The sequence below is a fragment of the Sturnira hondurensis genome, unplaced genomic scaffold, assembly GCF_014824575.4.
Source record: "Sturnira hondurensis isolate 20B ecotype Veracruz unplaced genomic scaffold, ASM1482457v3 Scaffold0006413, whole genome shotgun sequence".
Taxonomy (NCBI): Eukaryota; Metazoa; Chordata; class Mammalia; order Chiroptera; family Phyllostomidae; genus Sturnira; species Sturnira hondurensis.
In genome coordinates, this window is record NW_028079044.1 from 17,357,034 (window position 1) to 17,374,599 (window position 17,566).

The following is a 17,566-nucleotide window of genomic DNA, read 5'->3' on the forward strand; positions in this document are numbered from 1 at the left end:
GGCAGGTGGGCACTGAGGGGAAGGTTGACACATGCCACGATTCCTGCCCTTGCACAGCCAGCTCCCAGCAGGGGTGAGGCCACCACGGAAGTGCGTGGCTAGGGGCCAGGTTGGTGGTTGAGCTGTGTGGAGCTAATGCTAAGGTAGGTAGGGGTTCATCGGTGAGAGAATCCTGAGAATGCAGGTGATGAGGAAAGTCTTCATGGAGGGGCAGTACAAGTGGACCCTGAAGGGTAGATCAAATGGAGAATGGAGAGACCCAAGGCAGTGGGACGACATTCCCTGCAAGTCACAGACAAAATCCTAGAAGTAGAGGAGAGACAGGGAAAGAGAGATCAAAGAGGGAGGGATAGGGAGAAAAGATGAGATTAGAGAGAGATGGAGAAAGTTGGGAAGTTACAGCACAGATTGTGAAAGTGTGTGGGGGGGGGGGCAAGAGGAAGCTGCCGGAAGCTCTTGAGCAAGGGAGTGGCGTGAAAGGGTGTTGTGGTAGAATCATTCTGGTGGGGTGCCTGGTGAATGGGGAGTGGAGATACTATTAAGGAAACCAGCTTGGAAGCTACTGGAGTGGTCAGCAGTGAGGTGAGTTGGTCTCTGGGAGCCGCTGCGGGCTTCTGCCTGGTGGTTCTTATGCATCATTCCACGTCCCTCAGAGTCTGGGAACTAGCCCGCCTTTATTAAAGTACTTAATCTGCACCCAGCAAAACATATCAACTGCTCAGAGGCCCATGCGGGGTGGACTTCTGCCTGCAGCCTACCAGGGAAGAGGACAGCTGGGTGTGAGAGATCCTACAAGGCTCCTCTGGCAGAGAGGAGATGGGGTCGGCTGTGTCTGGGCTTTGCTGAAAATAGCGGAGAAAATACTGGGTTAAAAATATGGCACCCCAGATTTTCCCTGGTTGTTAGTAGGTTTGTCAGAAGCTGGCTAAAAGGAAGGTTTGGCTGATCCCTCCCCCTTTACCCTGACCCCTAGCCTCAAGCTTCTGGGGTCCTGATCAGCCCTGCCCTTCTGGGCTGGCCCGGGTTGGCCCGTGTAGTTAGCACAGAACAGGCAAGTGGTCAGTATTAGTTGAAGCATTTGTATGATGTGCTACATGTTGTACTGGATGCAGTGGCCACGTGTCTGGGCTGGGTCACTGCAGCAGCCTCCTGGATGCTCTCCCCATTCTCCCTGCCCCTCTTGCCGTTCCCCGTACAGCAGTCAGAGTGGCCTGTGACGACATCCATGATGTCATTTGTTCCTCTTCTCCAGGGTTTCTCAGCCTCGGCACGGTTGGTGTTTGGGGCTGGATGGCTCTGTTGTGGGGCTGTCCAGTGTGCTGCAGGATGTTTAGAAGCGTCTCTGGTCTGTACCCACTAGATGCCAGTAGCATCCTCTCCTGATTCGTGACAACCAGACATGCCAGGTGTCCCCTGGTTGCAAAACCGCCCCCTGTTGAGATCTGCTGCTCTAGCAGAAGCTCCGTAGTGCCCCTCTTTCCACTCCGAGTGAAAGCTGCCATCTTTGACACGGCCCACAAGCCCCCATTTCTCTCTTATCTTCCACCTGCTACTACTCAGTCCACAGCAGTCATGCTGGCCTCCTTGCTGTCTCTCACATGTACCAGGCAGGCCCACTTCTGCCTCAGGGCCTTTGCACTGGCTGTCCCATCTGCCAGAACAGTCTCCTACCAGATACCTGCTTGGCTCGCTCGCTCCTTCAAGTATTTCCTCCAATGTCACCTCAGTGAAAACTGCCTTGACCTCCTCACTACTGTCAGGCACTAAACATCATCCTGCATCCGACTCTGTCAGGGGACAAAGTCAAGGGGACCAAACGGAGTCACCATGACGGCCAGAAGCAGGACAAGACATGGAATCTGAGGGGCCAGGGTGAGTGGGGAATCCAGGCACTAGAAGTGCTTTGTCAGGGGGCATGTAGGGAAGGCAGCCCCAGTGTCTCCCCCGGCCCTCCTCCACCCCGGCCTTTCATCCCTCCTCCCGTGTCAGAAGCTGTGGCCCAGGCCATGTCATCACCTGCCTGTGTGCCCTTCACATCCTCATCCTTTACATTCTCCTTTTGCGTGCACCCCATTAGGATGCATTTTAGAAAGAACCCTCCCCCACCACCAGCACACACCCTGTCTGCTTTCCCACCCATCCTGAACACTCGCCCTTCTCACCTACCAGAGAACTCACTTGGTTGTTATTTGTATTGCTACTGTCTGTTGGCACTCACTCGTCAGCCCTACGACAGCAGAGAGTTTTGCTCTTTTGTGTTCCCCGGTGTATCCTTCGGGCCTAGATCACTGCCTGGCACGTAATAGCTGCTCAGTAAGTATTTGTCAGACAAATGAGTTTCCTTTAATATTCCCAGTAACCTTAAAAATAAGTATTCATGTCCCCATATTACAAATGAGGAAGCGGAGGCCCCCCAAAATTAAGTTTACCCAAATTGCATGGTCAGCAAGTGGGAGAGCTAGAGTTCAAGTCCTGGTTCAACTCCAAGGTCCATCTCTTCTTTAGAGAGGAGCTGCCCATTCAGAAGACGCGTGACTGCTGTGTGTGCTCAGCTACAGGGCCCGGGAACGTGCCTTCTCCTTTCATGTATTCGTATGATTGGGGGGAAACTTCACCCCACATAGACTTGCCTATGTACACATTACCTGGGAGTAACCATGGCAACAAAATTAATGGTGAGGAATAATGGGATTGGCCCAAATGATAAATTAGGAAGATTTTTTAAATTTTATTTTATGGAAGCATCCTTTGCTTTACAGAAGGATCCCCTTCAGGCTCTGCTTAATTACCTTCTGGAGGCTGTTTGAAATAGGCTCTGTCTTTGCTGCCTTCAGAGGTTTGGAGAAGCAGCTTGGAAGGAGGCAGAGGGGAAGGGGAGCAAGCCAAACTGGGGGTGGAGCCTGGGGAGTTCATTCCTCCGCCTGGGGTCTGGGGCCTGGGTGCTGGGGGTACGCCCTGCTCTGCCCCTAGAAGACAGAGCTTGTTGGGCGCCCACCCTCCGCCCCTCCCTTGGTCTCTACTCTGGGGTTCTTCTCATCGGTTCAGATGGCAGCTCAGCTGAGACTCAGGCTGTCACTGAAATCAGCAAACTCCCGCATTGTTCTGGCGACCTTTCACCAACACCGCTTCCCACACACCCGGTCTGCCCTCATTCTCCAAGTTAAAAATCAAGCAAGGTCCAAAGTCTCACACCCACACTGGCTTGTTGTTCTAGTCCTTCGGTTCCAAGGGGTCAGGGCTACACATTTTTATGTTCAGCCAGGGACACACAGGGAAATGGGCCGAGCCCAGAGGAGACTGGTCATGCTGAGGAATTAAAGTGGAGCTGCTTCAGCCGGCTGCCAAGAAGACGCCCGGGGCTCACTGTCCTAGATTCTCAGTGTGGATGGGCTGTCTACTGCATCTCGTTTGGACTCCCATAGAATGCTTTACATCCCATCCGTAACCTGTTTGCAGGACTGGCTCATGAAACTTTAAACTAGCAACCAGCCCTTGGCTTGTGGGCAATATCTGCTGCCATTTCTGCATCCAGCTTACGACTCAGGAGTCCCGCAGGTCCCAGGAAAAAGCTCAGGCCTGGGAATCGGACCCAAGTCCTTGTCGGCCCTCTCTGTACACTGGGCCTGGCGTCATCAGATAGAGAGGTGCCCTGGAGAGACTTGTTTCTACTTCCCACCCCTTTTCCTGCCTGATTAATTTAAAAATCAGTGTAAGTCTAAGGTGTGTGGTGACGTGCATAGGAAGACCATGTAAGTTAGTGGCTGAACCAAGGCCAAAATTTGGGACCCTGGCTGTTGTTGCTACAGTCTGGAGACAGGGTGAGCCTGCATGAGATCAGGTCACAGCAAGGAATTTTAGTTTAAAGTGGAGATGCCCCTCTCACCTCGCAGCAGAACCTCTGGGGTGGGGGCATTGCCCAATGTCGTGAGAAGAGCCTCAATCACTCTCTGAGCTTTCATTCCTTCCTCCTGCCTCTGGAAAGGCTTCTCTGATATCAAGGGAGGCGGTTTCCTATGGGTTATCTTAGTTAGGGTTATACTAACTGCTGTAACAAAAAGATCCCGGAATGCATCAGCTCAAATAACATAGAAGTTTATTTCTCGCCCATGTAACAGTTCAAGTTTCAGGTGGGCAGATGGCTCTGCTCCACGGGACCATTCAGGGACCCAGGATCCTTCCATCACGTTTCCTTACCATCTTCTTGGGTTGTCCTCAGTCTTCTGACTGAGCTGCAGCTCCATCCTGGCTCTGGCTCATGGGAAGGGAACAGAAAGCTTGGAATGGGAGGCCCTTGCTAGGGAAAGGCACATCTCACTTCCCATCCCATGCTACTGGGGTGTCAGTCACATGGATAAGCCTAACTGCAAAGGAAGCTGGGAGATGTAGTACAGCAGATGTAGAATAGCCACCTGCTCTGCAGAGGAGGCTGGGAAATGTAGTGCAGCAGGTGGGCCACCTGCTCACTACTCTTCTATTACTGTGGAAGAAGGGGACATAGGTTTTGTTGGATAGTTGACAGTTTGTGCCATAGAGGTGAAAAAAGAATGTAGAAGCTATACAGCCTATATCTATTTTTTTGTGGTTACTCTTGATTTTTTAAGCAATTCTTTTTGAATAGGTAACATATGAACTATCTACAGAATTCAAAAGCTATAAAAAAGGTAGAGAATAAAAAACAAGCCCTGGCTGGCGTAGCTCAGTGGATTGAGCGCGGGCCTGCGAACCAGACGATCGCGGTTTGATTCCCAGTCAGGGCACATGCCTGGGTTGCAAGCTGGTTCCTTGCAGGCTAACTACCAGCAGGGGATGCACAAAAGGCAACCATACATTGATGTTTCTCTCCCTCGCTCCTTCCCCTCTAAAAATAAATAAATAAATAAATAAAATCTTTAAAAAACAAGCTTCTCTTTCCCTGTCCCCCTGCCCCTTGCCCACTGCCTCTCTCTGGAGTAAGCATTAATTTTTCCTCTGTCCTACCAGATTTAGCTGAACATGTTTATCCTTTTACTTTAAACACAAATGATAAAATAATGATAACTCCATGTTAATTCCGTGGAGCATTGTTGTAACAGGAAAAGAAGGGACAGTCACAGAGGACAAATATTATGTGATTCCACTTACATGAAATCTCTTGAGCGGTCAAGTTCACAGAGATGGAGAGAGTGGTGGTTGGCAGGAGCCACGGGAGGAGGTGGGGGAGGGAGTTCTCACTGAGTACGGACTTCAGTTGTGCAAGATGGAAAGGTTCTGGGCTGGATGCTGGTGATGGCTGTACAACAGTGTGAATGTACTTGATGCCATAGGACTGCCGCTTAAAAATGGTTAAAATGGTACATTTTATGTCATGTATAAAAAAGATGGGAAATAGCCTAAAAGACCCCTAGTAGGGCATAGTTTACAATATACGATATATTCATTTGAGGTTTCTATTAGTAGGAACAGGGTGCTCTCAGTGTACTGATGTGGAAAGATCGCCAAAATATTTTAGGTGCCGAAAGGGACAGAATGGTATGCTAGCCTTAGAGACAGGGGCGTGTGGTGAATAAGAGGTGGGGGTTCTGTACCAGACTGCTTGAGTTCAAATCCCAGTGCTTCTGTGGGAAAGTACTCAGCAAAACAGAAGAGCATGGAGTTATCCATCATGTGAGACTTTACCGTTGTTTCTTAGATAAGAAAGCACACGGCTGGGGCTGTGTGTATGGTGGTGTCAGGCATTGAGGGCTGGGGAACGTGTCTGTGAGCTCTGAGTTCCTGGCCTTGCCTGCTGAGAACCCTGCTGGACTCCTGCCTTTGCCGATGAGCAGCATCTGTCTGACTCTCCATCGCTGCCCCCTGGGTGGGGGTAGAGGAGGCGGTCCTTGAACCTGACGGACACAGATGCACCATGGATCACAAGGGCTGCTTGGCCGGACCTCAGTGGGAGGGTAGGAACACGTGCCGGAGGGAGCGTCTGCTGCCGGGCTGCAGGAGGCTCTGCGCCCCCAGGGTGCTGCCAGCCAGTTCTCACCCTCCTCTCCTGCTTTGGGCCTGGAAGGTACCCAGCCAGAACAGACATCCATCTCCTCCTCCTGGGCGCCCCTGGAGAGCAGGGAGGACATGAGCCCAGAGGACAGGAGGCCTGTGTGCCATGTCCATCCTGCCACCAGGCCCCTGGCACCCTGGCTGAGCCACTTAGTCTTTCTGATATGACTTACCATGCGAGGAAATATCTACCCACCTCACAGGCATGTTGTAGGAATAAGATAATGACATGAAGTGGCTTTAAAAAATAATGAAGTCCATTAAAAATATTGCTCATTTGAACGATTGTCCCTCTGTATTAGGCATTTATGGAGCACGTCCTATGAGCCAAGTAGTTCAGATATGCATATCTCATTTAAACCTCTGGACGAGTCAGGGTAAGCCAAGTGCTGTCACAAACAATCCCCAGAGTCCAGGGGCTTATGCGGTGAGGTCTGTCTCTCATGTCAGAGTCATGAGTGGGACTTGGCATGTGCAGCTCGGGGACTTGGCATGTGCCATTGTCCAGGGACCCAGCTCCCTTCACTTGGTGGCTTTACCCAAGTCTAGGGCCTCCTGCTCCTCCACTGGATTCTCCGAGGGAGGCCAACACCACTGTCTCCCACAGTGCGTTAGCCAGCACTCGGTCACATGGGTGGCCCCCCTGGCTGTGGGGGAAGCTGGGAGGTGTAGGCTTGGCTGTGTGCCCAAAGGGAAACGCAAATGCCAGGGAGCACTGAGCATCTGCCCTACCCTCACACAGCCCATTTCACTGGTGGAGAAACTGAGGCACCGTGGCCATGTAATTTGCCCAGTGCCATACCTCCTGTGAGTGATTTGAATACAGGCCTGCCTGGTTCTAACACCCCTCTTTACACTGCCCTTTGGGGTCTTAGGCCACTGTTTTCCACCCAGGCTATTCATCAGAATCATGGGGAACTTTTTTTTTAAAGAACCATATGAAGGAACCCTGTGTTTTTAAAATTTTAATTGCAGAGTAGCTTTAGGATTTCCCCATGGCCAGTGCTGTGGGAAATGCTGGGGACAGCACTGGAAGGCTCACAGCTAAAGTGGCACTCAGCCGGGGGTGCACTTCAGGAAGGCGCTCTCTCAGCAAAGGAGGGTCAGCCTTTTATCTTTGTTTTTTTGTTTTAATTTTATTTATGTATTCTTACAGAGAGGGGGAAGGAGGGAGAAAGTGAGGGAAAGAAACATCCATGTGTGCTTGCCTTTCGTGAGTCCCCTGCTGGGAACTGGCCTGCAACCCAGGCATGTGCCCTGACTGGGAATCGAACCAGCAACCCTTTGATTTGCAGGCTGGCGTTCAATCCACTGAGCCACACCAGTCGGGGCTTTTATCTTTTTTTTTTTTTACATCTTTGCTCTATGCTCTCACTTACCTCCTTTGGCTAACCATGATCCTGCATTTGGTTTTTTTCATTTCAGTCCCTTCTGTTCCCCAATTATTATTTTTTTAAAATCCACTGCTTCCAATCTTCCTGGAATAGCAGACAATCAAATATGTTTGAAACGTATCTAAAATAAGAGTAATTAGGCTGTGAATTAAGGCTTGAGGGACTGTGCTGTGAGTAAAATGCATAAACTTTAATATATCAATTTTATAACTTCTATTTTTGCTACCCCATAGCCTTCTGTAACTTAATTTATATTCCAGACAACAACAGTGCCATATAAATGAAGAATAACTGAACTGTCCCCTTACAAAACTGAGTGTCACCTGCTGGCCACAACATCTCTCTCACCTCATACCCTTCTCGCTTCGTTAAAATGCGCTGGCCCTTGGTTTGCCCACAGTGTACATTTTTTACTTAGCATATTTTCTTGATTCTAAAAGGTCTATCACATTTTGAACATCTCTTAAATGGGATGAGTCTTTTTATTGATGTTGGTCTTGGCATTATGTCATTGTTTTCTTACTTAGTGGCACAGAAGAGTGTCTTAGGATTCATGATATCTTAAGTTCCATGAAATACAGTATTTATATCATTTGAAGGAACTGACAGATTGTTCTGTCTCTCCAGCCTGTGCCACACACACACTTGTGCTGACAAGAGACGCCTTTACCACTCATTTGAAAGCAACTTTCTTCTCCCCGCCGCCTTCTTACAAGAACAATAGGAATAATAATACTCTGCAACAGTAGGCAGTTATGAAGCCCCTTCTGTGGACCCAGTGCTGCTCCAGGCACTTTTCATATTGTTTCCACAATGTTAGCAGCACAGTTATTATCCCCATTTTATAGACGAGGACATTGGGCCTTGGAGGCAGGAGAGGCGAAGCTGGGAATCCAAGCAGTCTGCCGTGCTCTGAAACGATCGTGTTATGCTGCCTCTAGTGATTCTGGCAGAAACTTGAAGGATCTGCATTTAAATCAGGCTTCTTCTGCATAGTGGGGGGCGGGATGGGTGGAGGGAGACTAGGGGGGAAATTGGGGCAACTGTAACAGCAGAAACAATAAAAAAAAACAGGCTTCTTACCTAATCCTACATTAGATCAGGTAGGAAGCTTTAGAAAAGTGCTGGAATAATTCTTTACGTAATGTTACAGCAGCCAGAGTTGAGAATCCTTTGTTTAAATGATCTGCGTGCGATCCCCTAGCTCTGCATTTCTGGGGTCCCTGATGCCACACCCTTGGGGTAGCTGCCAGACCTGGGGCGGCCAGACAGCCTGAGCCTCTGACGCCCCTGGGAGCTAGACCTCTTGGGTAGAGAATGTGGCTTTGAGACCTCACACTGACACTACACGCGAGCTTAGACAACAGGCTGAGAAGCGATGAGACCTTCAGTTGATATGTGCTTTAATTGATTTCCTTTTTCTCTCCTCTTTCTCTCCCTTCCTTCCAGTTGTGGAGCGCACAGAAAATCAAGCAGGTAATCGAGCTTTGGCTTATTTTTCTCCCCTTCCCAGGTTCCCCTGGACCCTGCCCCACCAAGTGCAGGGGATCCTCAGCTGCTGTGGGTCCAGTCTCCCTGCCCTCTGGTCCTGGCCACCCCTCCCCTCCCTGCTCCCCCAGCACCCAAAGGCCTGAGTTTCTGAAGACTGGAGCTCAGACCAGCTCACCTTCCCTGGGCCCCCAACCTCCTTCCTTCTGGCTCCTTCCACACACCCCTTGTTACATGCCTACAGTGTGCCAGGCATGGGGGTGCAGAGGACCTGCAAGGTAGACACAGTCCCGCCCTCCCTGCATTTAGCTTTGAGCATTAGTCAGAGGGTAAATACTGTTGGGGTCCCAGTTTTAGTTTTCTCCTGCCCTGAATGGTAGGGAAGGATGGACCAGCCAGAAGCCAAGGTACGGCCACCGTTCATCTCAGTTACCCTGGGGGAGCTCTCCTTTCCCGCCTCTGTCCCTCCCCATTCCCTGTCCCCGTCCCTCTCCCACTGTCACCTTGTGCTGTGTTCCTTGCTCTTGCCAGGCTATTCTACACCCAGACACCAATGAGAAGATCTTCATGCCCTTTAGAATGTCAGGTAAGCCCCTGGGGCCTTCTGGTTCTGCCCAGCCAAGGCCACTCCCCATGGTCACAGTTCCAGGAACGTGTGGATGTGCCGGCCTGAGGAAGAGATGGAGCCTGTTACACTCACGGCCACACTTGCACTGGTATTTTAACCTTGGCTCAGCTATACAACACTGGCCAGGCCTTAGAATCACCTGTGGAGCTTTTAAAAAATGTGCCTTTGCTGCCTGAGCAGCTGGGGTGGAGTGTTACACACCACTCACCTCAAGAGTGACACCCGCTACCAGCAAACCCTACCTTCTGTGAGTCACTCCACCCCTAGTGGTGCTTGCAGCGCTCTCTCCTTCCGCATCCTGCTCCCTGCTCGGCCCTTTTACGCGGTTAATCCCCAGACCAATTCCTTGGAGTCTGATCCTGCTATTAACCACCCCCTCCTCGTTGTCCTCACTGCATTTCACCTGCTGCACACACAGGGTTGGTGCATTCCCATTCTTAGGAGACCAGTGGGTGGGAGTTGGGGAGTGGGAAAGGAGGTATAAGATCCCTGCCCCCCGGGGAAGCCCCTGCCCTGTGGACACTAGGCCAATTCTGTGTGTGTGAACCTAATAGCCTGGGAAGCACTTCTGCACACACACTGCCTGGGTCTGCCGTGGTTATCCCGCCAGAGTTTTGAGGGGCCACAGGTCTTGCCCGGAGTCAGACTCACGCCTGTGCTGATGCCTCTTCCCTGGGGTACCACCCCGAATTCCAGGGTGGGTGGGACAGCTGCTGGATGCTGCCTTGGGAAGTCCTCAGGAAGCTGGAAAAGGAGTCTCTACCAGCGGGTGTTCTGAGTCTGGCAGGACAGCCAGCGTCCTCACCCCCCGGACAGCCTGACCTCATGGAGGTGAAAGAATGAGCAACCACGTGACTTCCTTGTGCACACGGGGGCCGTTGGTGCCCAGTGATAACCTCACCTTGCTGTGAGGTTACAAGCATCTTGCAGCCACGGCTGTGAGTGCTTCCCAATCCCTGGACAGGGCCATAGCAGGCTCTCACCCTGAGTCTGGTTTAGTTCTCCAGTCAAACTTTGGACCTCTCTCCAGAGGGCCACAGGTAGGAGAGTGGTGGCTCACGTGCATGCACAACTGTGCACCCTCGGGATGCAAACCTTTGCTTTACACGTAACTCAGATGGCTAAGCATGACTTGCTGCTATCCAGCTACCAGCTGCTATAAATTAGAGGTTGGGGTCAGGAGGCTGCCCATGAACAGCAGTGAGGACGGTGGAGGGAGCCTTGCCTTGGACTAGGGGCCATGAGCAGTGACAAACGGGGCCCAGGGCTTCTCACCAGCTCTGTCCTGCTGTGCTGAGGATGTCTAGCCAGGGTCCTGGACATGGAAGGGGCTCTCGCACTTCGAGGTACACATGTCAGGTGGGTAGGAAGTTCCCTTTCTAGAAATGGTCATGATGCCCGGGAAGTAAGGGTGCATGCTAAAAAGACAAGCTGAGGGAAGAAGGAGGACATTTTGGGGCCTTCAGAGACATTGCAGCGTGTGCAGTGAGTGTGGTCAGGGGCGTCTTGCCTCCAGAAGGAAACGTGGAGTGGTGGTGCCCCCACTGCAGGCAGCCCTGCCTTCAGGAATGAGCCTTGGGGTTTTGGAGGGGAGTGAAACTGGCTAAAGGGGAACAGAGAGGGAGGCTGGGGGACACAGGGGAGCCCTGTCTGCTGAGGAGGGCTGGGCTGGGAAAGCGTCTGGGGACAGAGGTGGGCCTCTTCCCTAACTGACCCGCCCCCCTCACTGGGGCCACTGCCAGACCACGCCCAGAAGTCTCCTACGAGGTCTCAGTTGAGAGATCCAAGGGGTCAAGTGCGTGGCATTATAAGGCCTGACTCTTTCCTCCCTCCTCTCGCAGGTTACATTCCTTTTGGGACGCCAATTGTAAGTATTACGTTCAAAGGATTTTTATCCAAAAAATGTTTCAATGTATAACTTTACATCGCTACTCATAAGTGTTTGACTGAGTTGTTGATTTGGGATAAAATCCTGGAAAGGAGTTACTGGGTAAAACAGCATTCATTTCTTTGTAGTTTTCTTGATTTGTCCCATCCAACTTCTGTAGAAGGTGTGCCGACGCACACCCAGCACAGCCTCAACGAGCCTTCACCCCTGCACGTTCTCCCTCCGAGTATTGTCTCTGAGACTGTCTCTGAGACGCGTTGCTTTGGTTACGGGGAAGCTTTTACCCCAGTCCGGGGAAGTCAGGAAATAAGGGTGATTTCTGAAAACTGAGGTTGGAAATTAACTCAAAGGATTCAGTGTCCTTTTTGTTTGGTTTTAAAATCCAGGTTAAGTATGCTCTTAAGTATGAATTTTTGAGTATTGGAGTACAACAAATGTACAGAGAGGCGCATTCATCATGAATGCACGTGCAGCTTGTTGGGTTTCCACAAAGGGAGCTAGGCGGGAGCATGACCCGCGGCCTCTCAGACCTTTCCATCTCCGCGCCCACACCACAGGAAACCGCTTTCCCGACTTTCCGCGTGGTGCTTCCGTTGCACCTGCATTGAACTTTATATAAATGGAATCATCACTATGTGCTTTTTTTTTTGGACTTTGGCTGCTTATACTAAAATCATTTGTGAGACTTGTCTATATTGTTATATGTGGTGTTACTTTGCTTTTGGTTGCTGTACACTATCCCATTGTTATAACAATATTGACATGTCTTTGTCCATACTACTCTTTGTGAAAATTTGGGTTGTATACAAGTTGGAGTTCACAACAAGCAGTGCTGCTTTGACGTGATTGTGCAGGTCTTTTAGAGGATACGTATGTTCTCGGGTCTCTTGAATTATACCTGCAAGGCTAACGAGATCGGAACTAAGTACAGCGTGTGATCCTAGAATCAGGATCCGGGCAAGGTGTGCGTAGAATGGTATTGTAGTCTGTTACAGAGCTAAACACTTACAGTGTGAGCCAGCACACCTAATTCTAGGTGTTTGCTTCAGGAGAAATAAGTACACGCATGGCCACACAAGGATCTATACTTGGAGGTTTATAGCAGCTTTCTTCCTGCTAGCCAACAGCCTGGAACAGACAGGAGTGACCAACAAGTGACCACTGAGTGAGAAACTGATTGGGAACAGGATATTTACCTAGTCTCAAAGTTTCGTGTATATTTTATATTTATCATTCTATCTCTGTTTAATAGTTGGCATCCTCCTGTAACTAAGAGATTTCCCTTCTGCCTTCTCCTTCAATGTGTTTTAGAACTACCAATACAGTCTGGTATATTGTTTATATTCAGTAAGTAAGAATTTACTTGTCATTATTTGGTTTTATATGCAAATTGTGCCAAATTTGACCAACAGGAGCCCTTCAAAGTAGTTTCTGTGTCTGTCTCACACGTCCTTCCCATTCTTGGAGAACTTCAACACTTCCTAGTGCAAGATGCGGCTAATCCAGACTCCTCTTGTGTCTCTCTGCCCTAGTCCTGGAATCGTCCTTTGGAATCGTCCTTTTCTCCAGAAAGCTGGGGTTCCTTTCAGAGGCTAATGGGACTTAGAAACCAAAGTCTGGATTCTGGGTGTGACCTTGTTACCAGAGTGCCATTGCTGTGAGGCCATCTTTGCAGACAGAGCTAGAAGGCACAACTTTTTAAAAATCATAAGATTATACTAATACCTCGAAGTCCAGTCCAACATCTCCGAGTCCCTTTCTTCCTTCATTCCGTATTCGTGTCTCCCTCCTCCCTGAGTGAGGCTCCAACAACAGTATATTTGCGCACTCACTGCATCTAATACATATAAAAAGGACTTTCAGAATTGCTGTAGGCTGCCCCTCCCCCTGGAATGTAGTAAGTGAAGCCCAAGATTCCTTTGAAGTTTTTTGCCTATTGAATATATCCTGCCAAGAGTATACAATCAGAGAACCATGTTTAAAAATTGTTTGAATTCTTTCTTCTGTTGTGTTTATGTTATTTATTTGATAAACGTTTCTGCTGTCATTCAATTTCAGTTGTTTCCCATTCTTATTGATTTGCTCTTGGAAAAATGTAAAATATCAACATAGTTCACAAGTCAAAGCTACATAAAAACTCATAATAAAAGTGTCATTCCTCTCTCTGTCCCTTCTACCTCCTTTCCACCCATCCTCTGTAAGTAAACAATTTTATTCTTCCCATTTCTTTTGTAAAAATAAGCAAACTATATAATTCTTGAACTGAAGTACCTGCTGAGCTAAAGCCAGCCCCAACGATATAATTCTTTTGCAGTGTTTTGTTTTTCTACTTAGGGATGTATTCTAGAGATCATGGTATATCTGTTTATACAGATCTTCTTCATGCTTTTATAGTTAATAGCTGCATAGTAGTCTATGATGTAGAAGCACCGTAATTTAATCAACTGGTTTTTTATGTATGAGCATTTAGGTTATTTCCAATATTTTGGCAGTATGAATAATACAAGAATGGATAATCTTGTGCATATATATATATATATATATATATTGACAATAAATTCTTAGTTTCTATGGAGGACTAATTAAATAAATATTTCTGGCAACAGTGGGCAAGAAAAAAGAGAGAAGGTGCAAATAAACAATATTAGGAATAAAAAGTACAATAACTGTGGACACAATAGAAGTTTAAGAGATCAGAATGCATTGAAATACCTGGGGCAATACATTTGAAGACTTAGAAGAAATGGACACATTTCTGGGAAAGTTTAGCTTAGCCAAAACTACCCAGCAGGTGTAGTAAATAAACATCACAATTATTTAGGCACTTTGTGTGTGCGTGTGAGTGTTTTTCCTTTGGCTAGAGTCCCTCTTTGAGTACTATTCAGAGCATGTGGGTAATATACTCCGTGAGTCCTCACATATCTGTGAATGTCTTTCCCCCCCTCGTGAATGAGCAGTAGTGGCCTGACTCCCTTCCCTTTGTGAACTACCCCCTCCCCTTCGGATCCTTTGGTGTTTTTTCTCTTTATCTTTGGAGTTCAGAAATACTCTCAGGATTAAAATGTTTTCTCTATATATTTTATAAAATTATACAAGTAATACATGAATATGTTCTTGGAACTCAAAATTACCACCAAGAATTTTTTAAAGACTATTTTAAAAGATATGCAAGTAATATATGAATATGTTTGCTCAGCTCAAAATTCAAACAATACAAAAGAAGGCCCCAAACCAAAAGTCCCCTGACAACCCCACCTCCATATCTCCTTGCCTCCATCTTCCTTGTTACAGTAACCTGATTTGTGGGACTTGTGTCTAGGAATTACTTCTTGAATTTTATCAGTTCTTCTGTTTTTGTTTTCTAATTTATTCATTTTTGTTTTTATCATAGGCTTTTGGCCTCCTTTATTTGTTTGTAGTAGGTTTTTTTTCCATCCACTGCTTAACTTATTTATCGTCATTTTTTCCTTTGAATAAAAAGTGCTTATGGCTGTGAATTTTCTCCTGAGTGTATCTAACATCTGGCCATATCTAATATGTTTTCACATATAGTGACCTATGTTTTTGTTTCTAAATAAGTTTAAAATTATGGTTTTAAATCCTCTTTAATTAGGGGATTCAATCTTTTAGCTTTAATTCAATAGAACACATTTCAAATCCCAAGTGGATTTTTAAAAAATATTCTTTTATTATTATTTTCTAGTTTGCCCTGTTTTCAGAGAGAGTGGCTTCTACAATTCTGGCTTTCTTTGATTGTATCAGGGCCAGGACCATCTACATATAAAAAAGTTCAAAGTAACAGTGGCTTAAACAAATTGATGTATTTGTCTCTCATGCCAAAGAAGTTTGGAATAAGCAGATCCCCACAGTTCTCTCAGGAACCCAGACTTCCAGTCTCTATGCCATTCTAGTGCTGTCTTCTATCATCAAAATTACCTCATAGTCCAACATGGCTGTTAGAGTTCCAGCCATCACATCCACAGTACAGGGAGGAGAAAGATGGAAGAAAAGGATATACCTTCTGGGTCAGCTCCCTTTATGGAATCTTCATCAAGGACTCACACCACAGTTCTGTTTATATTTCATTTAGAATTTGGCTAGATGTATAGTCAATTCCCAATTGTAGGGATTTTGCTAGTGAGAAAGAAGGGGAAATGGTTAATAGGTAGACAAACAGTAACGTGCCTTAATAATTTTTATAAATATTTCATTCACACTTGAAAAAATACATCACTTAACAATAGCATCTCTTTGCTGAACCAGGGGAGTTGAACTTGAGGTTCATTTCCTCATGAGAGGCCAACTGGACCCTCACCGAATCAATGGCTGCCGCCCTCTGGGATGAACTAGCGAGCCGGAGGGATGCCAGTACTGTCTCTCGTTCACAAGGTGTTACTGAGGCCTCCCCACACCCTTTCACTCTTTCCTCTTTCTACCCGAGGCAAGGCCATCATTTGGGGTCTTTATGGCCTTGCAGGCATCTTGGGAACTTGGGCGCTGATCCACTTCCATGCTGTCAGGGGTTCACCGCTGATGCAGATGCTGTGACCGCTCGGTCAGCGCCAGTGCCCTCCCAGCCTGGGACAGACGTCCCTCAGTGAGTTCATGCACAGGCTCTGGTGCCTGGCCTCGGGCATCCTGTGTGAACACACTCGGTTGAGGTGAACTGAGGGTATGGTCTGGGATGTCTCCCAGTGGGCCCTAGTGGCAGCCAGAAACGAAATGACAATGCTCGCTTCCTAGCCCTACGTATTCATATTCAGGGCTGGAACAGCTGGCCCAGAGGCCAGGTCCTGAGAGGAGCCACTGGGCCTGGAGAACCTATAGGCTTCCATCTTGGTACCGTGATGTAGACAGGACATGTGAGGTCTCGTGTTGGTCCCACTCCCTCCCAGGTCATATAGACATGCAGAAGCCACTGAATGCTTACCAAAATAGAAATGGGGTGCCAGTGAATATACTAAGAACTGAGTCCCAATGTGGTGAAGGGAAAGGGTAAATAAGGTTGACAGGTACCTTGACTGAGATGCTTCTGCAGGCAGCATCCACGCTGCCTCCTGCCCAGGTGAGCATGCCTGGCTGGACCTGCACAGTTCCCACCTTGCCTGAGAGGACCCCGCCCCCACCCTGCTCACTCCCCAGAGCTCAGGAGAAAAGAGCTGGTTTTCTCCCAGAGGCTGGTGCCAGTTTAGTCAGCAGATTTCACAGATCCACTGGCACCCATGTAGTGTCTTATTTTAAACTTAACATTTGAAGATGGAACTTTTCCCCCCTTCGGTGCGTGGCAAAGAGATCCCAATTTATACATAAGCACGGCGACTAAGCCAGTGCCGCAAGGCTGGTTCCGAGGCAAGAGCAGTGCATGGCTGCCCTCCTCCAGCTTCTTTGCAGAAGAGCCTCACCAGCCATCACCGCTTCTTCCTGTTGGCAGCTCTGTTCCCAGGTTTCCACCAAGAGGGGTGCAGCACTGTCGTTTTCAGGCACATGTGGCTGGGGAAAGGCAGGGCCAGTGTTCTGGCCCCGTCCCGTCCTCTCTGCATTTCCGCATCTGCCAGACCGAGCCCTGCAGTCTTGGCTACCATAGTGTCTCAGACGCCAGGGGCGGGGTTTCTCCCAGGACCTGAGTGTCTCCCTCTTAGCCCTGAGCTCGCCATGACACTACTGCCCTTCCTCTCCCCACCCCCCTCCTTATTCTGAGACTCTCAGGACTCAAGGTCCCAGTCCCCCATCCAGCTAGGGGACTGAGGAGGACAGACTGCTTCTGGACAGTGAGTCCAGTGGCCTTGGGTTACATCCAAACCAGATTTCTGCCTTGGGACATTCAGCTTGGACACTGTACTCTGGACACTCTCATTTTACACTACGAATGACCAGGTGGACTTCCAAGCCCCAGTTTCTCAGAGGTGCTAGTTCAGGTCACTTTCTCTCTGAGGGTTCACTTTATACAAGGATTTGACCGCATCCCAGGGCCTTTCTGACATCCCCCAAATCTTCCTCATCCCAGACTGCTTTTTCATGCCCTTAAGTCCCTGTTCCAATTTTTTCCCATTGTAAATGGCACCAGTCATTTTAGCCTAGTTTCTATCATACGAGAAGTGTCTCTCCGCTAAGCTGGATTTGACCAGTCAGGAACAAACATTCATTTGA

General features: G+C 48.4%; 1 protein-coding gene across 4 annotated transcripts in view; it reads left to right on the forward strand.

Moving 5' to 3' along the window:
• Positions 1–17,566, forward strand: part of SFXN5 (sideroflexin 5) — a 101,432-nt gene that overhangs the window by 22,620 nt on the left and 61,246 nt on the right. For all 4 annotated transcript variants that reach the window (XM_037048097.1, XM_037048096.1, XM_037048094.1 and 1 more), the window contains exons 4-6: positions 8,865–8,891; positions 9,435–9,489; positions 11,373–11,398. In XM_037048097.1, the coding sequence (XP_036903992.1) occupies positions 8,865–8,891; positions 9,435–9,489; positions 11,373–11,398 (108 nt within the window). The remainder of the gene's footprint in view (positions 1–8,864; positions 8,892–9,434; positions 9,490–11,372; positions 11,399–17,566) is intronic.